The 22,701-nt window shown below is 41.4% G+C and overlaps 1 protein-coding gene across 18 annotated transcripts in view; it reads left to right on the forward strand.

Moving 5' to 3' along the window:
• The first annotated feature begins 326 nt into the window (after nucleotides 1-326).
• Nucleotides 327-22,701, forward strand: part of CENPI (centromere protein I) — an 84,422-nt gene continuing 62,047 nt past the window's right edge. For 5 of the 18 annotated variants that reach the window (XM_054677024.2, XM_063804533.1, XM_063804539.1 and 2 more), the window contains exons 1-8: nucleotides 331-415; nucleotides 625-720; nucleotides 1,986-2,107; nucleotides 3,235-3,473; nucleotides 4,451-4,588; nucleotides 11,681-11,799; nucleotides 12,099-12,206; nucleotides 22,598-22,646. In XM_054677024.2, the coding sequence (XP_054532999.1) occupies nucleotides 3,248-3,473; nucleotides 4,451-4,588; nucleotides 11,681-11,799; nucleotides 12,099-12,206; nucleotides 22,598-22,646 (640 nt within the window). In that variant the 5' untranslated portion in view covers nucleotides 331-415; nucleotides 625-720; nucleotides 1,986-2,107; nucleotides 3,235-3,247. Of the gene's footprint in view, nucleotides 430-624; nucleotides 721-1,985; nucleotides 2,243-3,234; nucleotides 3,474-4,450; nucleotides 4,589-11,680; nucleotides 11,800-12,098; nucleotides 12,207-22,597; nucleotides 22,647-22,701 lie in introns of all 18 variants that reach the window. The other 13 variants (XM_063804536.1, XM_063804541.1, XM_054677018.2 and 10 more) reach the window with 7 other exon arrangements.

A 22,701-nucleotide genomic window follows, 5' to 3' on the forward strand; every position in this document is an offset into this window, starting at 1 on the left:
GGTCAGCCTAGGCAAAATAATCACTATAATTGATCATGTTAAATTCAAGAACTGACACACGAATTGTCCCGTTATACGCAAAATGACGAATGTGAACATTCTTGTATTCTTAGCACAGTGGGAACGCCAGCCAATCAGCTGACTCCAGCAGCAACGGCCCACTCGCTGCTCTCCTCACTGGCCCAGGTGGGTGGGGCAAGCCGCTCTCCGTAATTGGGTCTACGTCAGCGTCGTCGCGCGCGCCACCTCCCGCCACCGAGCCACCCGCCACCTCTAGCCAATCAGGCTTCAGCTGAGTGCGTTGCTCCGCCCAGCCGCCCCTCTGGGTCTGCGCGGAAGCGCATGCGTGGGGTGGAGTCAGCTTCTTTGAATTCCGGAGGCGGCATTCGGTGGTCAGAGGCCTGTGCGGCTACAGGTAGAGTGTCTTAGGTGAGGGGGTACTTTTAAGCACCGCGCGAAATGGGGGCGAAGAGAATTTTTTTACTTTTGAGGGTGGGACTATCCTGCAAGGTGTGACTGCGGTCGGGTTTTCCGTAGCCAGTTTCGCACCAGGGATCCTTGGGAAGCGCTGGGATGGTTCAACTGGGTGGGGTCAGAAGCTGCTCCCCTGCCCTTCTTTCCTAGGAACCTAGGAAATAACTCGGAACCCGTAACGTCCCACTGGTTTGGACATATTCCTCTCCTGATCTGGCCTCATCTGTTCCAGGGAGGTGGGATTGAGTAAGTGTCATTCCGACCATTCCTTTAGTTTTTCCTATTTGCAGCCAAAAACTTAGAAGTCATTTTTGGTTCCTCTTCCCTTTTCCCTACATCCAATTCTTTTATCACGGCCTACTCTGTCTAACTCCAAAACATTGCACGAATCCAATCATTTTCCACCTCTACACCCTAGGCCTAGTGCAGGCTACAGTCAAACCTCTTCTGGACTTCTGCGACAGCCTTTTATTTGGTTTCTTGCCGCTCCTTGACCTCTAACATTCTCGTCTCTGCACTGCAGCTAACATGATCGTCAAACACAAATCAGGTGGTATTGCTCCCCTCTCTAACCTTTCCCCCTTCCTCTATGTTTTCCCATGACATTTAAAATCCAAACTCCTTACTCTGGCCTGCAAATCCCAATATGAACTTAGTCCCTGGCTACGTTCTGACTTCATCGCTCATTACCTTTTACCTCTTTCATTCCACTCCCTCCAGACTGATGTTACTACTGTTTCTTTTCTTTTCTCTTTTCTTTCTTTTCTTTCTTTCTGTCTCTGTCTCTCTCTCTCTCCCTCCCTTTCTTTCTTTCTTTCCTTTCTTTCTTCTTTCTTTTGACAGAGTTGGGCCAGGCGTGGTGGCTCACGCCTGTAATCCCAGCACTTTGGGAGGCTGAGGCAGGTGTGGATCACCTGAGGTCAGGAGTTCGAGACCAGCCTGGCTAACATGGTGAAACCCAGTCTCTACTAAAATACAACAAATAGCCGGGTGTGGTGGTGTGCGCCTGTAATTCCACCTACTTGGGAGGCTGAGACAGGAGAATTGCTTGAACCTGGGAGGCGGAGGTTGTGGTGAGCCGAGATAGAGATCGCGCCACTGCACTCCAGCCTGGGTGACAGAGTGAGACTGTCTCAAAAAAAAAAAAAAAAAAAAAAAAGAATGTCTCACTATGTTGCCCTCAGCTTCCCAAAGTGCTGGGATTATAGGTGTGACCCACCTTGCCCAGCCAAGCTGCTGTTTCTTTAACACATAAAGCTCTTTTTGCTTTAAGGTCTTAGCATGTCTTCCTCTTCTCTCTCCATGAAATATTCTTCCACCAGATCTTCACAGGGCTGGTTCCTTCTTGGCATTCAAATCTCAGTTTAAAGGTCACCTCAGAGAGGTTTTCTCTGAACACTTATTACAAAGTTACAATGTAGCTTCCCATCTCCACTTCATTTCTATCACATCACTGTGTATTATATTCATTATTGTTTACTGTTCTTCCTTTTTTTTTTTTTTTTTTTTAGACAAAGTCTTGCTCTGTCACCCAGGCTGGAGTGCAGTGGCGCAATCACGGCTCTCTGCAGCCTCGACCCCCGGGGCTCAAGCTATTCTCCTGCCTCACCCTCCTGAGTAGATAGGACTACAGGCACGTGCAGCTATGCCTAGCTAATTTTTTAAATCTTAAGTAGAGACATTGTCTCACTGTGTTGCCCAGACTGGTCTTGAACTCCTAGGTTGAAGGGATCTTCCAGCCTCTGCCTCCCGAAGTGCTGTATTACAGGTGTGAACTACCATGTCCAGTCTTAGTTTTATACTTATTTATTGACTCTCACCTCCCCCTTCAGTGTAAGTGTCATGAGAGCAGAGATCTTGATTGTTTTATTATTTTATCCCTGGTAACTAGACTTGTGCTTGGCAAATAGATGACATTTAGTAATTATTTATTAAGTGAATAAATGGGAATATTTGTCTCCTGAAAATGCTTAGTCTGGCCACCAGTTTGGCTTTTGAACTGTGCAGCTTTAACTTAGCACTGACAAATTTAGGAGCATAAAGATTAAAAGCAAAATCAAGGAGAAGTGGGGAAAATAGGAGTGGAGAAAGTAAGATTGAGTTATTGAGATGGATTAGTTTTTTTGTTTGTTGTTTGAGACAGGGTCTCACTGTGTCACCCAGGCTGGAGTGCAGTAGTGCAATCTCTGCTCACTGCAGCCTTCACCTCCTGGGTTCAAGTGATTCTCCTGCCTCAGCCTCCCGAGTAGCTGGGATTACAGGTGTGTGCCACCATGCCCAACTAGTTTTTGTATTTTTTAGCAGAGACGGGGTTTCCTCATATTGGCCAGGCTGGTCTCAAACTCCTGTACGCCTGACCTCAAGTCAGGCCCACCTCGGCCTCCCAGAGTGCTGGGATTACAGGCGTGAGCCACCACGCCCGGCCGAGATGGATTAGTTTTGGACCCACTTATATGACATAGCCATTCTAAGAGAGAACTTGCATATGTTGCCTGTACTCTTACTGGTTTTTTCCACTAGAAAGCTAGTTCAGCTGATGAATGTTACCTTGTCAGGTTGTTTCTATTTCTATTTAGGGCAAGGACTTTCTGAGAAAGTCAACCTCTAGATTTTGTTTCCTGGATTGTTGTCAACTTATTTATTGTATGCCTGTTGTATGCTAGCTATTGTATACTAAATACTGGAAACACACCCTGTCTCTGTGGAGAAAAAAGGACTGTTTGGCTGATTAATGATAACTTAACACTTGTTTCTGTGTAGAACATATGCAGTAATGTCACCTCAAAAGAGATTTAAGAACGTCCAGGCACAAAACAGGACTTCACAAGGTAGTAGTAGTTTTCAGACCACGCTTTCAGCCTGGAAAGTAAAACAGGATCCAAGCAACTCAAAGAACATCTCAAAACATGGACAAAACAATCCAGTGGGAGATTATGAACATGCTGATGATCAAGCTGAAGAAGATGCTTTGCAAATGGCAGTGGGATATTTTGAGAAAGGTAAAGGTGGATTGTTTTCCTTATGAAACTCCTATTTCTGTAAAAATATTCTAGTCTTTTTTTCTTAAGAATTTTTAAAGGAAAGCATAATTTTGCTCATTCATGCTTTTGTTTATTTAATAGACATTGAGCAATTACTACATATCAGTATGCTAGGCACTAGGGACACAACAACAAAACTTACTAGCAGAGTGGTTCCCAAACGGCTGCATATTGGGATCACTTGAGAATCTTTTTTTCTTTTTTTTTTTCCTCCCTCTCTACCCCTTTGGCTCTGAGAATCTTTAACAAACAAACTGATGTCAGGCATCTACTCTTAGACTTTCTGATTTTATTGGTATGGGATGCAACCTGGCATAGGGATTTTTTTTAAAGGCTTCCTAGGTGGTTCCAATGTATGGTAAAGTTTGGGAACCACTGTCCTAATATTGAAACAGGTTGTAGTCTAAGTTCAGTGCTTTTAGTTTAGAATAGGAATGTCAGGGCATAATCCAGCTTTCCTCACTGAAGTTGCTATCGCTGTTAAATATTCTTTAGTTAAAAACATCTTTGAACAGTTTTTGGGAAGACACTTCTTACATAAACTCCTTTATTTATTTTTGGAGACGGGGTCTTGCTCTGTTGCCCAGGCTGGAGTGCAGTGGCATGATCATTGTACGTTTAACCTTTTGGGCACAAGTGATCCTCCCATCTCAGCCTCCTGAGGAGCTGGGACCACAGGTGCGTGCCAGCATGTCCAGCTAGTTTTTAATTTTTTTGTAGAGATGGAGTCTTGTCATGTTGCCCAGGCTGGTCTCAAACTCCTGGCCTCAAGTGATCCTCTTACTTTGGCCTCCCAAAATGCTGGAATTACAGATGTGGGTCACCACGCCTGGTTATTAAGCTATTCCTTTAAAGAGTTCCAAATTGTTATTATTGAGGCCGAAGACTGAAATAATTTTAAAGGTCTCACTATTTAATATTGTTTCTTTTTTCAGGTCCCATTAAAGCTTCACAGAATAAAGATAAAACCTTGGAAAAACACTTGAAAACTGTGGAAAATGTGGCTTGGAAGAATGGGTTAGCTTCAGAAGAAATTGATATTCTATTAAATATTGCACTCAGTGGCAAATTTGGTATGTTGAGGAAATGCTTTTTTTTTCTTTTAACTCACCTAGCACCTATATTTTTTTCTTTTAAAAATAAATCTTATATATATATACATACACACACACACACATATATATACTTTTTTTTATAATAGAGACAGCATCTCACTATATTGCCCAGGCTGGTCTCGAACTCCTAGACTCAAGTGATCCTCCCGCCTTGGCCTCTCAAAGTGCTGGGATTATAGGCTTGAGCCACCGCACCTGGCTTGAGGGGGATGTTGTTTTGTTTTTTGTTTTTTGTTTTGAGATGGAGTCTTGCTCTGTCACCCAGGCTGTAGTGCAGTGGCACCATCTCAGCTCACTGCTACCTCTGCCTCTCGGGTTCAAGCAATTCTCCTGCCTCGGCCTCCTGAGTAGCTGGGACTACAGGTGCGTGCCACCACACCTGGCTAATTTTTTGTATTTTTTTTTTTTTTTTTTTTTTTTTTAGTAGGGACGGGTTTTCGCTGTGTTAGCCAAGATGGTCTCCATCTCCTGACCTCGTGATCCGCCTGCCTCGGCCTCCCAAAGTGCTGGGATTACAGGTGTGAGCCACCGTGCCTGGCCAAGGGGATTTTTTTTTCTTTTGGGAGACTGGGTCTCACTCCATCGCCCAGGCTGGAGTGCAGTGGCGCAATCTCAGCTCACTGCAACCTCCACCTTCCGGGTTCAAGCAGTTCTCTGCCTCAGCCTCCCGAGTAGCTGGGATTACAGGTGCCTGCCACCACGCCCGGCTAATGTTTTTGTATTTTTAGTAGAGACAGGGTTTCACCATCTTGGGCAGACTGGTCTTGAACTCCTGACCTCGTGATCCACCCGCCTCGGCCTCCCAAAGTGCTGGGATTACCGGTGTGAGCCACTGCGCCTAGCCTGGGATGCTTTTGTCATCACTTTGCTGTTAGTTTTTCCTTTTAGACTTTGTTTATTTATTTTTTTGAGACTGAGTTTTGCACTTGTTGCCCAGGCTGGAGTGCAGTGGTGCGATCTTGGCTCACTGCAACCTCTGCCTCCCAGGTTCAAGCGATTCTCCTGCCTCAGCCTCCTGAGTAGCTGGGATTACAGGCATGCGCCACCACGCCTGACTAGTTTTGTATTTTTAGTGGAGATGGGGTTTCTCCATGTTGGTCGGGTTGGTCTGGAACTCCCGACCTCAGGTGATCCGCCCACCTCGGCCTTCCAAAGTGCTGGGATTACAGGCGTGACCCACTGTGTCCGACCTTCCTTTTAGACTTTGAATTACATTGTTCATTGGAATTAGTTGCAGTTTTTTATGTTTAATGTTCTCTTCATAAGACCAATCTGTTAAGATTATAAAATGGGTTTTTTTGTGTGTGTGTTTGGGCCAAAAGTTTCTGTGTGCATATGCCGAAAATAACCAGTTACCATATATCATCACAGATAAAATGCAAAATACATACTTTTGTCACCAAATACATGAGAACCATTTTTTAGTATTTATCTTAAGAAGCATACGTAGTAATTTAAACAATGTTGCTGGAAGGCATCTTAAAAGATCACTTAGTCTACTTCATTACCTTCATTTTCTTTCTTTCTTTTTTTTTTTTTTTTTTTTTTGAGATGAGTTTCACTCTTTCACCCAGGCTGGAATGCAATGGCATGATCTCGGCTCACTGCAACCTCTGCCTCCTGGGTTCAAGCGATTCTCCTGCCTCAGCTTTCTGAGTAGCTGGGCTTATCGGCATGTGCCACCACACCCAGCTAATTTTTGTATTTTTAGTAGAGACGGGGTTTCGCCATGTTGGCCAGGGTGGTCTCAAACTTCTGACCTCAGGTGATCCACCCGCCTTGGCCTCCCAAAGTGCTAGGATTACAGGTGTGAGCCAGTGTGCCCAGCTAAGATGCTTTTTCTTTTGTGCAAATGCATCTTTTCCTGTTCTAAATTCATTGGTGGTGGTTCGGATGGTTGGAAGAGGTTCTTAGAAATAACACCTGGTCAATATTTTATTTACTTGAACCTTTTAAGTTTTTCTCATTTAAATTCAGACTTGGAAGATATTTTAGACTCTAAACACTCTCATTTAAAGGTGAGGAAAAAGAGGCTCAGAGTAGTTAAAGAGACTTGCTTAAAGATGTCCAAACTCCCATTCTAGTGCTTATACTGTACCACATTGCTGCTTTTTTTCCTACTTAAAAAAAAGTTAAGGCTGGGTATAGTGGCTCATGCCTATAATCCCAGCACTTTGAGGGGCCAAGGCAGGATGATTGCTTGAAGCCAGATTTGAGACCAGCCTGGGCAACAAAGCAAAACCTTGTCTACAAAATGTTAAAAAAAAAATTAGCTAGGTGCAGTGGCATGTGCCTGTAGTCCCAGCTACTTGGGAGTCTGAGGCAAGAGAATCACTTGAGCCCAGGAGTTTGAGCTATGATGGTGCCACTGTACTCCAGTGTGGGCCACAGAGCAAGACCCTGTCTCTGGGAAAAAAAAAAAAAAGAAAAATTAAGACAGCTCTCAAAACCAAATGCTTTATATACTAAGTATTTCCTGGCTGTTGAATGTTAGATTCCTTTGTTTATATCCTAGCAGCATACTTGCAGGGGTGTGTGTGTATTTATTTTAAAGTAACAACACATTACTAACCGAATTCAACATATGACTGTCAAGTATTTTATTTTTCCATTTTTATCTGATTAGTTCTCTGTTTCCCTAGAAAGTTAAATTAGACCTAATAAAATTGGCTTTTTTCTTGTAGATGGTTTTAGATTATTTGGTTCTAATATCTTTCCAGGAATCCATGTTTAACTGAACAATGTCTGTCAAGATCAATTCTCCCACTCCCATCTCACCTTAAAACATATATGGAGTAGGGGCCGGGTGCAGTGGCTCACGCCTGTAACCCCAACACTTTGGGAGGCCGAGGTGGGCGGATCACGAGATCAGGAGATCGAGACCATCCTGGCTAACATGGTGAAACCCCGTCTCTCCTAAAAATACAAAAAATTAGCCGGGCGTGGTGTCGGGCGCCTGTAGTCCCAGCTACTTGGGAGGCTGAGGCAGGAGAATGGCGTGAACCCAGGAGGCGGAGCTTGCAGTGAGCCGAGGTCATGCCACTGCACTCAAGCCTGGGTGAAGAGCGAGACTCCATCTCAAAAAAACAAAACAAAAAAACAACATGTATGGAGTATACAGATGTTTTCTATTTTAGAAATTTTTTTTCGTGACAGAGTCTCGCTGTGTTGTCCAGACTGCAGTGCAGTGGTATGATCATGGTTCACTGCAGCCTTGACCTTCTGGACTCCAGCAATCCTCCCATCTCAGACTCCCAAGTAGATGGGACTACAGGTGCGTGCCACTGCACCCAGCCTCCTTTTGATATCTCAGAAATTAATGATTAGGTTATCTTGATGTCTGCTAGGACTTGAGGTGTCTCAAAATGCATGCCTCAGACTCGGGAAACTTTTATATAGCAAGTTAAAAAATAATCTCTGGCTTTCTATTGTTACTTTTCATTTTTTTTTTTTTCTGTTAAGCTGGAATTTGCTGAGGTCAAATGTGGCCTCCTTAATTCCTTTTCTCCCTTTTATTATAGTTATTTTTGTGATGTCCCCATCCCTACTAGATCTTTACATGCAGCTCTTTTGGTAAGTTGAGATGCATATTTAGAGGCAGGTATGGTAGAAATGTCATCATAATTAGGTACAAAGGGACTTTAGACTCTTTAAAAATTAAGTCACTTGGAAGTAAAAATAGAATTAATATTGAATTCTCCCTTTGAATTTGTGCACATGTAATGTGTTGGTGGTGAGACTATTTTAAATTTCGAAGACTTAGTGGATGGGAGTGAGAAAGAAAACAAGAAAAACAGGAAACCACAAGAGTGGAAAGCAGAGATTTTTATTTTTGTGATTCATTACCTATCATCACTGCTTCCTTTCTTCTCCACAGAATGATAGTGTAGAAAGTGATGAGATATATTCTAATTCTTGAAGCCTTAATTAACAGAAATTGAGATAGGATATATTCAAAGCCAGTCTCTATGACATCTTTTTTTTTTTTTTTTGAGATGGAGTTTTGCTCTTGTCACCCAGGCTGGAGTGCAATGGTGTGATCTCAGCTAACTGCAACCTCCGCCTCCCAGGTTCAAGCGATTCTCCTGCCTCAGCCTCCTGAGTAGCTGGGATTACAGGTGCCCGCCACCATGCCCAGCTAAGTTTTGTATTTTTAGTAGAGATGGGGTTTCACCACGTTGGCCAGGCTGGTCTCGAACTCCTGACCTCAGGTGATCTCTGTGACATCATTTCTATTACCAGATGGGAGAACACCATAGAGGCCTGAGATCAAGTGGAAAGATTGGACTAGTGTAGAATGGTATTACTGCCAGCCAATTCCAAGAATATCTTGTTCTAGGCCAGTCACGGTGGCTCATGCCTGTAATCCCAGCACTTTGGGAGGCCAAGGTGGGCAGATCCCTTGAGCCCAGGATGTGAGACCAGCCTGGGCAACATAGTGAGACCTTGTCTTTGCTAAAAATAAAAAACTTAACCAGGTATGGTGGCACGTGCCTGTAGTCCCAGCTACTCTGGAGGCTGAGGTGGGAGGATTGCTTGAGCCCAGGAATTTGAGGTTGTTATGAGCTGTGATTGCACCACTGCACTCCAGCCTGGGTGACAGAGTCAGACCCTGTCTCAAAAAAAAAAAAAAAAAAAGAATATCTGTTCTCTTCTGCTACTCTCCCCACTTTTTGGGGGTGAGTGGATGGTACAAATATATATATTTTTAATTTTATATTTATGTTTTTATTTCTGGTTCACATTCTCTCATGAACAAATACATTCTTAAATGTAACACCTCATGCAAAGTGTCCGTCAGTAGCTTTAAATAAATCAGTCTATTAGGCCATTAAAAAAAAATCTTTGAAATTTCCCTGTGATTGAAAGCTTTTTTGGAGGTATAATTTACATACCATAAAATTCATTTTTTTTCTTTTCTTTTTTTTGTGAGATGGAGTTTCACTCTTATTGCCCAGGCTGGAGTGCAATGGTGTGATCTTGGCTCACTGCAACCTCTGCCTCCTGGGTTCAAGCGATTCTCCTGCCTCAGCCTCCCGAGTAGCTGGGATTACAGGCTCCCACCACCACACCCAGCTAATTTTTGTATTTTTAGTAGAGATGGGGTTTCACCATGTTGGCCATGCTGGTCTTGAACTCCTGACCTCAGATGATCTGCCTGCTTCGGCCTTCCAAAGTGCTGGGATTACAGTTGTGAGCCACTGTGCCCTCATAAAATTCATTGTTTTATTTTTTTATTTTTTATTTTTTTTGTTTTTGAGATGGAGTTTCACTCTTGTAGCCCAGGGTGCAGTGCAATGGCATGATCTTGGCTCACTGCAACCTCTGCCTCCCGGGTTCCAGTGATTCTCCTGCCTCAGCCTCCCGAGTGGCTGGGATTACAGGCGCCTACCACAACACTTGGCTAATTTTTTTTTTTTTTTTTTTGAGACGGAGTTTCGCTCTTGTCACCTGGGCTGGATTACAGGCGTGAGCCACCACACCTGGCCTAATTTTGTATTTTTTTAATTAGAGATGGGGTTTCATCACCTTGGCCAGGCTGGTCTTGAACTCCTGACCTCAGGTGATCTGCCTGCCTCAGCCTCCCAAAGTGCTAGAATTACAGGCGTGAGCTACTGTGCCCGGCAAAATTCATTGTTTTAAAAATTCAGCATTTTTGTTTTTGGAGACAGAGTCTCACTCTGTCACCCAGGCTGGAGTCTAGTGGTGTGATCTCAGTTCACTGCAACCTCCACCTTCCAGGCTCAAGTGATCCTCCCACGTCAGCCTCCCAAGTAACTGGGACTATAGGCATGTGCTACCACATCTGGCTAATTTTTATATTTTTTGTAGAGATTGGGGTCTCACTATATTGCCTAGGCTAATCTCAAACTCCTAGGCTCAAGCAGTCCTCCGGCCTCAGCCTCCCAGGAGGCACCACCATGCCCAGCTAATCTTTTTTTTTTTTTTTTTTTCCATAGAGACGGGGTCCTGCTATGTTGCCCAGGCTGGTCTCAAACTCCTGGGCTCAAGTGATCCATCTGCTTCAGCCTCCCAAAGTGCTTAGATTATAGGCATGTGTCACCACGCTCGGCCCCAAATTCAGCATTTTTTTAAAGCATAGTCACAGAGTTGTGTAATCATCACCACTATCTAATTCTTGAACATTTTCATCACCCCAAGAAGAAACCCTGTACTCATTTATATTTTTTAAATAGAAATATTTGGACCAAATAATTTGCCTTATAGTTTTTTTTTTTTTTTGAGAGAGGGTCTCACTCTGTCACCCAGGCTGGAGTGCAGTGGCACGATCACAGCTCACTGCAGCCTCGACCTCCCTGGGCTCAGGTGTTTGCCCCACATCAGCCTCCCGAGTTGCTGTGACTACAGGCTTGCCCCACCACCCTTGGCTAATTTTTGTATTTTTAGTAGATAACGGGGTTTTGTCATGTTGCTCAGGCTAGTCTTGACCTCCTGGGCTCAAGTGATCCGCTTGCCTCGGCCTCCCAAAGTGTTAGGATTATAGGCATGAGCCACTGTGCCTAACTATTGCCTTATTGTATATTAGTAGTTAAAGGTACATTTTTGTTTTGAACAATTTATTAATAATGATAAGAGATACTGAATTTTACATACTGTTGGTTTTTATTGCCTTCAATATAACGTGAGGTGTGGTGTTTTTTTTTTTTTTTTTTTTTTTGAGATGGAGTTTTGGTCTTGTCCAGTCTGGAGTGCATGGCGTGATCTCGGCTCACCGCAACCTCTGCCTCCTGGGTTCAAGCGATTCTCCTGCCTCAGCCTCCCGAGTAGCTGGGATTACAGGCATGCTCTACCACGCCCAGCTAATTTTTATATTTTTAGTAGAGATAGGGTTTCTCCATGTTGGTCAGGCTGGTCTTGAACTCCCAACTTCAGGTGATCTGCCCACCGTGGCCTCCCAAAGTGCTGGGATTACAGGCATGAGCTGCCACGCCCAGCCTAATGTGAGATTTTTAGATCCAAGAGTGAATAATAGTAAAAGAACAATCGAGACACTAAAATGTAGTTTAATTTAGCTTGTCTCCTTTCCAGGAAATGCTGTAAACACACGGATATTGAAGTGCATCATCCCAGCAACAGTAATATCAGAAGATTCTGTGGTTAAGGCAGTCTCCTGGCTTTGTGTTGGCAAGTGTTCTGGTAGCACCAAGGTAATCTTTTTAAACACTTTGATGATAAGTCCTTCAGAACCACTTAAGGGCTGGCAAGGAAGAGCCACTTATGAAGTAATGGCATTGGCCTTTTGTGCAAAGCCTGTAGTTTTGGAACAATATATCTTGATGCAAGGACTATGTTCAAACAGAAATTTTTACTGAGAAATAAAATCTATTATTCTACTTTGTGCCTGAAGCTTCTAAAATAGCCCTGGCGGCGGGGGACGGGGGGCGGAATTAAACTCTTCTGTACCAGTTATATTTCTTTAAAGATAAGTATTTTGTCTCTTCAATAGGTACTTTTTTATCGTTGGCTGGTTGCAATGTTTGACTTCATTGATCGTAAGGAGCAAATTAACTTGCTCTATGGCTTCTTTTTTGCTTCATTGCAAGATGATGCACTGGTAAGTAAAAATTGGGCAGCATTAGGCATCAATCAAATAGTACATGTGTGTATATTGATGCACCATATATGCTTCAGTGTGCTACACAATGTGTTTTTCCTTATTTTAAAAATATATCAAACATACAGAAATGTACCAAGATAACGTAGACATATCAAATATACAGAAAAGGGCAAATAATAACATTCTATTTTGCACCTGTCTCTCAGATTAACAAATAGAAAATTTTTATCGTATTTACTTTATGTCTTCTTTTAAGGAAATAAAAATGTTACAGATAAAGTTGATTCCACGTTGGAGTCTTCTTTGCTGATCTGGAGCACTCATTGCCATCTTTTCCCTTTTAAACCACTTCAACAGAGTCCTTCGAGTCATTTACTCTACATTTTCTTGATTAACGCTGCAAAAGCCTCATCAGAATTAATGAGAAGGAGAGGATTACTTTTCACGAGTGCCAATGGAGTGATTTTGATTAAATAGCATAATTATTTCTCTTAAAAACATTAATAACTTTAAGAAATCAATCTACTGTCCACCTGGAAGACTTTCAAGGACCATCAGTAGTTCACAGACCATGTGAATCACTCATCTAACTGTATTGCTCTTGCCTTTGGGAAGGGAATTCATTTATTGATTTTATTTTTTAAAAATGATGTTTCCAGTGTGTTCATTGCATTGTCCTAGCCACTGTAGAAGATTCAAAGTTTAGCATAGGGTTTCTATATTCCAGGAACTTGAAATCTCATTGGGGAATTAAGGAAATCACATAAATTATCAAAAACAGTATATGATAGTTTGAGGATAATAATTGCTGTAATATTTCCAGGAAGGAAGAAAGCACTGTAAATCAAAATGATTAGTTAAAACACCATAAAGTATGTGGGTGTTGAGCTGGGCCTTACAGGTTGAATAGGATTTGGGATTTGATGACAGAAAGTGATATTTGATATGATGGGAATATTTCAAGCAAAGTTGTGAGGTGTGTAAATTGTGTTTTAGGAGACCTTAAATAGACCAGCCTGACCTAATTAGAGGTGGTGTTAGGTGGTAAGCCTGAAAAAGTTGGGTGAGGACAGATTGTAGAGGTCTTCCAATGTGATGCTAAGGAATTGGAACTTTATTCAGTGGGGAAATCACTGAAAATTTTTGGCTAGAAAGCAGCTTTGTAGGAAGCTATATCTAGTAGTTCCCAACAATGTGAATTAAGAGAGAGGCTGAAGGCAGGAATACTAGTTAGGAAGCTGACATGATAATCTAGGTATAACATGATGTCCTAGACAAGAAATTCTCAAATATGGTCTGTGGACCCCCTGGGGCTTCCTGAGACCCTTTCAGGAAGTCCAAGAGGTCAAAATTATTTTCATAATAATACCAAGGTATTATTTGCCATTTTCACTTTGTTCACCTTAGTGCTGATGGTGCTAAAGCAATGGTGGGTAAAACTGCTGGCCATTTAACAGGAATCAAGGCAGTGGCACCAAACTATACTAGCATATTCTTCATTATGTTCTTCATTGTGGTAAAAAAAAAAATGCTAATTTCACTTAATGTCAAATGAAGCAGTAAAAGTTAACTCATTAGTTTTATTAAATCTCTACATCTTTAATATTCTGTATGATGAAATGGCAAGTACAAACAAAGTCCTCCTGCATGCTAAAGTACAGTGGTTATTCTGAGGAAAAGCATTTGTGTGATTGAGTTGCGAGCCGAACTAGCTCCATTTTTATTTGAAAGAATGACTGATGGCCAAGCGCGGTGGCTCACACCTGTAATCCCTGCATTTTGGGAGGCTGAGGCAGGTGGATCACAAGGTCAAGAGATTGAGACCATCCTGGCCAACATGGTGAAACCCCGTCTCTGCTAAAAATACAAAAATTAGCTGGGCATGGTGGCATGTGCCTGCAGTCCCAGCTACTCGGGAGGCTGAGGCAGGAGAATCACTTGAACCCAGTAGGCAGAGGTTGCAGTGAGCCAAGATTGCGCCACTGCACTCTGGCCTGGCGACAGAGTGAGACTGTGTCTCAAAAGAAAAGAATGACTGACGTACGAACCGTAGTTATACAGACTTGGGTACTTGGAAGATGTTTTCTTGAAAATGAACAAAACAATCCTGTTATTTCAAAGAAAACAACTGGCCGTATCTGTTGCCAGTGATAGAATTTGAGCATTCAAGTGAAAAATCAAAGTTTGGAAAATTTGTATCTGCCACTATGAACCTGACAGCTTTTAGATACCTGAAAGACTTTTCTAATAATTGGTGATGGTATTAATGTTGTGATTTTTAGTTATCATATAATGAAATGTGTCAGCATTTGGAAGCTCAGTATAACTCAGTGAGCCAATATTTTCCAGATGAACAAGTACGATGTTCTAAATTCATACATGGATAAAAGATCCATTTAAAATACAAGATACATCAATGAATTTTAATGGAACAGAGTACAGAGCTTTTATTGAGAGTGTTTCAGATTCCACATTGCAGCTAACCCTTAAGAAAGTACCACTTGTCAAGTTTTGGTGTAGTATCAAAGACTAATATCCACAATTTTCTGAAAAGGCTTTTAAAATATTCCTACCTTTTCCAACTATGTATCTGTGTGAGGCTGGATTTTCTTCATGCAATTCAATCAAAACATAACAGAATTAATATAGAAGCACAGATTCCAACTGTGTTCTCTTAAGCCAGAGACATTAAAAAGATTTGTAGAAATGGGCTGTGAGTTGGAGGCAGCAGTGAGCCTCAGGTGATCCACCCGCCTCGGGCTCCCAACGTGCTGGGATTACAGGTGTGAGCTACCACACTGGCCAAGGGGTCCTCTAATTTTTTTTTTTTTTTGGGACGGAGTCTCACTCTGTTGCCGTGCCTGGCTGAGAATTAGTTTATTTACCTTGGTGTAGTGATTATTGATATAGTAGAAATAAATTCAGATATCTTATTTTGAGATATTCTAAATAAGCTTTTTTTTTTTCTAAGTGTTCTCTATCCTCCTTTTTTTGGATTGACCGTAGTTTCTTTCCTATTCTTGTTTGGAAGTCACCTAAGTGTTTTTGTACCTACTTAACTTGCATACTTTAAGTCTAAAGGTGACTGGCATCTGTACCTTTATCTTATAGGATACAAAAACCTTAGGATGCTTTAACTCTTTTTTTCTTTTTCTTTTTTTTCTCTTCTTGTCATATGGTGCTGAAGAATGCTTTAACTCTCATCACACTGCTCCTGGCTTATATGCTGTTGTTGTCTGGTTTTAGTTTTACCTTGTTTTTCTCCATCCCTTTACACACACACACACACACACAGAGTAGTTTTTTTTTTTTTTTTTTTTGAGATGGAGTTTCACTCTTGTTGCCCAGGCTGGAGTACAATGGTGTGATCTTGGCTTACCGCAGCCTCTGTCTCCTGGGTTCAAACCTCAGCCTCCCAAGTAGCTGGGATTACAGGTATGTGCTACCACGCCCAGCTAATTTTTTGTATTTTTAGTAGAGACAGGGTTTCTCCAGGTTGGTCAGGCTGGCCTCAAACTCAGGTGATCCGCCTGCCTCGGCCTCCCAAAGTGCTGGGATTAGAGGCATGAGCCACCACGCCTGGCCGATACTATTTTTACAGTTGATAATTGTTTAGATTTCCCACATATCTCCCAGTATCTTTGCTCATCATTTGTTTTTGCATCTCACACCTTCAAGATTAGATTATTTTCCTTTGGCTAAAAGTGTATTTTTTATTCTTTCATTGAAAATCTTTTGATGGCAAACTCTTTGTCTGAAAATGTCTCTACTTTGCCCTTGTTCTCAAAAACTGGTATTAGTGTATGTAGAATTCTAGAGTGACAGTTAAATTTTTTCGGGATATTGACAATATTATTCCACTGGCTCCTTGCTTCCATCATGTTATTGAATCAGTCTAATTGTAATCCTTTTTTTCTTTTCTCTCTGGCTGCTTTTAAAAAACAGCTTTAGGCCAGGCGAGGTGGCTAACCTCTGTAATCCCAGCACTTCGGGAGGCCGAGGGGGGCAGATCACCTGAGGTCAGGAGTTTGAGAACAGCCTGGCCAACATGGTGAAACCCCGTCTCTACTAAAAATACAAAAATTAGCCAGGCATGGTGACAGGCACCTCTAATCCTAGCTACTTGGGAGGCTGAGGCAGGAGAATCACTTGAACTGGGGAGGCGGAGATTGCAGTGAGCCAAGATTGCGCCACTGCACTTTCCAGCCTGGGTGACGAGCGAGACTCTGTCTCAAAAAACAAACAAACCAACCAACAAACAAACACAGCTTTATTGAGATTTAATTCACATACCATACAATTCACCCATTTAAAGTATTCAATTTGTTGATTTTAAGTGTAGTCACAGATATGTACAACCATTTCAGCATAGTCAATTTTAGAACATTTTCATCACCTCAAAAAGAAAAAAAGAAACCCCACACCCTTTGCTATCACTCCCATCTCTCTATTACCCCCCTAGCTCTAAGCAACCCCTAATCTAATTTTCTGTCTTTATAGGTTTGCCTATTTTGGACATTTTATATGAATGAACTCATGTAATAATGTGGTCTTTTATGACTTGCCTCTTAGCAAAATGTTTTCAAGTTTCATCTGTGTTATAGCATGTATTAGTACTTTTTTTTTTCCCCTGAGATGGAGTTTCACTCTTGTTGCCCAGGCTGGAGTGCAGTGGTGCAATCTCGGCTCAATGCAACCTCCGCCTCCCAGGTCCCAGCGATTCTCCTGCCTCAGCCTCCTGAGTAGCTGGGATTACAGTCATGTGCCACCACGCCCGGCTAATTTTTGGTATTTTTAGTAGAGACAGGGTTTCTCCATGTTGGTCAGGCTGGTCTTGAACTCCTGACCTCAGGTGATTCGCCTGCCTCGGCCTCCCAAAGTGCTGGGGTTACAGGCATGAGCCACTACGCCTGGTGTATTAGTACATAAAAAAAATTTTTTTTAATTTATTTTTTGAGACAGAGTTTCACTCTTGTCGCCCAGGCTGGAGTGCAATGACGCGATCTCAGCTCACTGCAACGTCCACCTCCCGGGTTCAAGTGATTCTCCTGCCTCAGCCTCCCGAGTAGCTGTGATTACAGGCCTGCACCACCACGCCTGGCTAATTTTTGTATTTTTAGTAGAGATGGGGTTTCGCCATGTTGGCCAGGCTGGTCTCAAATCCCTGACCTCAGGTAATCCGCCCTCCTTGGCCTCCCAAAGTGTTAGTATTACAGGCTTGAGCCACCGAGCCCGGCCATTTATTTTTTTCATTATTTCTATTTTTTTTTTTTTTTAATTTGAGATGGGGTCTCACTCTTGTGCAGGCTGGAGTGCAGTGGCACTATCATGGCTCACTGCAGCCTCGATTGATCAGCCTGGGTAACGAGCGAGACTCTGTCTCAAAAAAAAAGAACAAAGACAAACACAGCTTTATTGAGATTTATTTCGCATATCATACAATGAGTCATCCACTTCATCCTTCAGAGTAGCTGGGACTACAGGCATGTGCTACCATGCCTGGCTAATTTTTAAAGTTTTTCTAGAGGCAGAGTCTCACTATGTTTCCCAGGCTGGCCTTGATTTTCTGGCCTTAAGCAATCCTCCTGCCTCGGCCTCCCAAAGTGCTGGAATTATAGATGTGAGGCACTGTGCCTGAATCTCACCATTTTAAAACATTTTTTTGGTGTATAATTCATTGACATGAATTACATTCACAGTGTCATGCAAGCATCACCACTATCTATTTACAAAACTTTTTCATTACCCTAAACTGAAATTTTCTAACCATTACGCAGTAACTCCCTATTCCCTCTTTCCCCTGCTCCTGGTAGCCTCTAATCTACTATCTGTCTCTATGAATTTGCTTATTCTAGGTACCTCATATAAGTGGATTCATACAGTATTTATCCTTTTGTGTCTGGCTTCTTTCACTTAACATAATGTCTTCAAGGTTCATCCATTTGTACCATGTATCAGAACTTCATTCCTTTTTATGGGTGAATAATATTCTACTTCATATATATGCAGTCAGCCCTCTGTGTCTGAGGGTTCTGCATCCATGGATTCATCCAATTATTGATTGAAAATATTAAAAGATACATATAACAATAAAAAATAATACAAATAAAAAATACAGTGTAATAACTATTTACATAGCATTTGCATTATGTTAAGTATTATAACTAATCCGGAGATGATTTAAAGCAAGCTTGTCCAACCCACAGCCCAGGATTGCTCTGAATGAGTCCCAATGCAAATTCATAAGCTTTCTTAAAACATTATGAGATTTTTGGGGGGATTTTTCTTTTTAAGCTCATCAGCTATCGTTAGTGTATTTTATGTGTGGCTCAAGACAATTCTTCTTCCAATGTGGCCCGGATAACAAAAGACTGGGCACCCCCTGATTAAAGTATACAGGAGGATGTGCATAGATTATATGCAAGTACTACACAATTTTATATAAGGAACCTGAGAATCCGCAGAGTTTGATATGGTGGCGGGGAAGGGAAGTCCTGGAACCAATCCCCTGCTGATAACAAGGGATGACTATATCTAATTTTGTTTATCCATTCATCTGATGTTGGACATTTAAGTTGTTCTCACTTTTTGGCTATTGTGAATGGTGCTGTGTTGAGTATTGGTATATAAATATCTGTTCAGGTTCCTGCTTTTTCAGTTCCTTTGAGTGTATACCTAGGAAAAAAATTACTGTATCATATGGCAATTCTATGTTCAGCTTTTTGAGGAATCGCCAAACTCTTTTCCACAGTGGCTGTACCATTTTTCATTCCTGCCAGCAGTCTATGACAGGGTTCAAATTTCATCACATCCTCACCAATACTGGCTATTTTATCTGACTTGATTATAGCCATGCTAGTAGGTGTGAAGTGGTCTTTCATTGTGGTTTTGATTTGCATTTCCCTGATAACTAATGATATTGAGCATCTTTTCATGTGCTTATTGGCCATTTGTATACCCTCCCTGGAGAAATGTCTCTTAGGATCCTTTGCCCACTTTTAAATTGGGTTGTTCATTATCCTATAGGGTTGTAAGAGTTCTTTCTGTATTCTAGATACAAGTCCCTAGATACAAGATATATGATTTACCTGAGAGTTACAACTAAGTTAGAGCCACTTTAAGTTATTCTCTTTAGGTTTTCCAGGCCATCCCACTAGTGTAAATTCAAACTGCAGACATATATATATAATTTTTTTTTTGACAGAGTTTTTTGCTCTTGTTGCCCAGGCTGGAGTGCGATGGCACGATCTTGGCTCACCGCAACCTCTGCCTCCTGGGTTTAAGCAATTCTCCTGCCTCAGCCTCCCGAGTAGCTGGGATTACAGGCATGCACCACCATGCCTGGCTAATTTTGTATTTTTAGTAGAGACGGGGTTTCTCCATGTTGGTCAGGCTGGTCTCAAACTCTTGACCTCAGGTAATCTGCCTGCTCTCCCAAAGTGTTGGGATTACAGGCATGAGCCACTGCGCCTGGCCAAACTGCAGACATTTTTTGAGCTGGCTTGTGGTTACAAATTCTTGGGAAAGGTTTTATTTTCCTTTCACCCATTTCCAAGGTCAGGACAAGCAAGTTTTCTTGCTGTCCTGTTCAACACAGTGGAGTTTTAATTTCACAACCATACACTTAGTGTGTAGCTCTTGGGGATTCCAGTTTTTTATTATAATAGATCCTCTGCATAATCTACACATTGGGTGGGTCCTAAGCTTTATCCCCTGCCTAACCTATCCCTGCCTCCCTTTGTAGCTATTAAAGTCGTAAGTTCAAAGTTTCTAAGGTTTGGCAAAAAATCTTGGTGAGAAAGCTTGTTCAATATTTAGTGTTTCTACTTTCACTTTGTTTTTGGGAACTGCAGATTCTTGCTTTCATGCCAGCTCTGAAACATGCTTCAACAGCTGGATATGATGTCAAAAACATTGCTGAGCTGGCAGGAAAGCAGTCAGAGTCATTCAGAGTATCTAATACACAATATTTCTATAGATGGTTATCAGGTCATTGGAATTGAGGTCAGTAAACTGTAAGACCACGGTGATTTGTTGATATGGACATTAAAGTCATCTGGCATGATATTGGGATTAGAGTTAGAGCTGAAAACTGAGTGAGATGCCCAAATCCTCACGGAATTTTGGGGAAGGTACTAGGTTAGTAGTGAGCTGACAGGGTATAGGTAAGGTAGAGGTAGTAAAGTTGGGTGAACTAAGTCTCAGAGGAGGTCTTTTTCTATACAACGGTGAAAGAGTGGTAACCTTGGAAGTGTCGATAGAAAGTAAGGATGCAGGATGCTCATCCCTGTTGCATGTCCTGTGGTGCACAGGTGTGGTTGAATGACAAGTGGTATGTCATCGTCTCTCTCTTACCTTTGACATCTCTCTTAACCTCATATTGTTTCTGTTCATAAACTGACCAAATTGCAATACAAATGAATTCTGTGTTTAAACATACTTTGTAAAGAATAGGAAATAAGAAGAGACGCTTTCTGCTTTCTTCTAATAGCTCAATAGACTGAGTTCTTCCAGTCAGGGACTGAGCCTTTTATAACCCAAGTACTTATTAAAGTACTTGCCATTGAAATGGCAAAAACTGCAATTACTTTTGCACCAACCTAAATATTTGCCAGAAAGGCAATTGTAAAATGATTAAAATATATGAGTTTTTCCTTTCTAGATGTGATTAAAAGAGAATGTCAGATTTCCTATAATAATGGAGTCTAGGGCAAGTGATTGTGTAACACTCATTTCATATTCAACATGATAGTATTGCTAGTAGTTCATATCCTTAAGCATATGACGTAACACATTTTTTATACTGAAAATTGCTATTCTCTGTGTAGTATATGGCAGATGTGGTCATAACATGTATTCTTTCTTTTAAAAAAAGATTCCGGCCAGGTGTGGTGGCTCACACCTGTAATCCCAGCACTTTGGGAGGCCAAGGTGGGCAGATCACCTGAGGTCAGGAGTTCGAGACCACCCTGAACAACATGGAGAAACCCTGTCTCTACTAAAAATACAAAATTAGCCGGGCGTGGTGGTGCATGCCTGTAATCTCAGCTACTTGGGAGGCTGAGGTAGGAGAATCGCTTGAACCCGGGAGGCGGAGGTTGCAGTGAGCCGAGATCATGCCATTGTGCTCCAGCCTGGGTAACAAGAGTGAAACTCCGTCTCAAAAAAAAAAATAAAAATTCCATATCTAAATTCATGCTTCTTAAAAGTATGTTTAGATTCTTTCTCAAACCATTTCTAAGTACAGAAGAGGCAGTATGGAATATGCTGTAGTTTAGACTTTAAAGTTTAGAGTCATGACTACAAAAATACAAATTTATTTAAAGAAAGTCTTTGCTCTTGTTGCTTTCTCTAGTACTATTAAATACTTTATTTTGTCACTTTCCTATTATTTAGAGAAGGTATTGGCAAACTTTTTCTTAAAGGGATAGGTAGTAAATATTCTGAGCATGAAGGCCATATTGTCTCTGTCACAACTATTCAACTCTGCTGGTGTGGTGTGCAAGCAGCTGTAGACAATAAATAAATGAATGATGTGGCTGTGTCCCAGTAAAACTTTATTTACAAAAACAGGTAGACCATAGTTTCCTGACCCCTGATCTAGAGTAAGACCTCAACAGATGGACACTGAAAATGAAATGGTAGAAGGGAATCAGTCATACAATAATTTAATTAGCAAATTGAGTGCATACTATTTGCCAAACTGAAGACTAAGCTGTTAACTAAATTCTTGTATATATACTGACTGGAATATGAAGCATCATTGAAAATGATAATTTTGAAGACTAAACAACATGGGAAAATGGTTTTAAATAGGAAATCAGGATAAAAGTTTCAAGTTTATGTCTTAACAAGTATGGGCCAGGTGCAGTGGCTCATGCCTGTAATCCTAGTACTTTAGGAGGCTGAGTCAGGAGGATCACTTGAGGCCAGGAGTTAGAGACCAGCCTGGGCAACATAGTGAGACCTTGTCTCCACCAACTAACAATACACATACATAAAAATATTGAAAGGAATAACAAAAATTCATGGATTCCTTTCAATATTTGTATGAATTTAGTAACTAAATACATACATGCAAATATTGAAAGGAATACATGAATTTTTGTTAGGTAGGAGGATGATAGGTAATTCTGTTTTTCAAATTGTCTGCAATATCTTTACATTCCAAAAATAACTAAAAAATGGCCTAATGAAATGCTGATTAAAACTATTGTTTTTTTATCACTATACAGTAGGAAAAAGAGACTCTTTGTAAAACTATTGTTCAGTGAAGTCCTGAAGGTTTTTTACTTAATCAGCGTAAGATTGACATTTGAGGAAAATGTGTTGCCCCTCTGTTCAAGACATATTATCATTTCTCTTAATATTTTTTTATGTTTTAACAGTGCCCTTATGTTTGCCATTTGTTATATTTACTTACCAAAAAAGAGAATGGTGAGTATTTTCATTACAGTTGTATTATACTTTGTAGAATTCGCATTTGTATTGG

Source organism: Pan troglodytes, chromosome X, assembly GCF_028858775.2.
Source record: "Pan troglodytes isolate AG18354 chromosome X, NHGRI_mPanTro3-v2.0_pri, whole genome shotgun sequence".
In the NCBI taxonomy this organism is placed as follows: Eukaryota; Metazoa; Chordata; class Mammalia; order Primates; family Hominidae; genus Pan; species Pan troglodytes.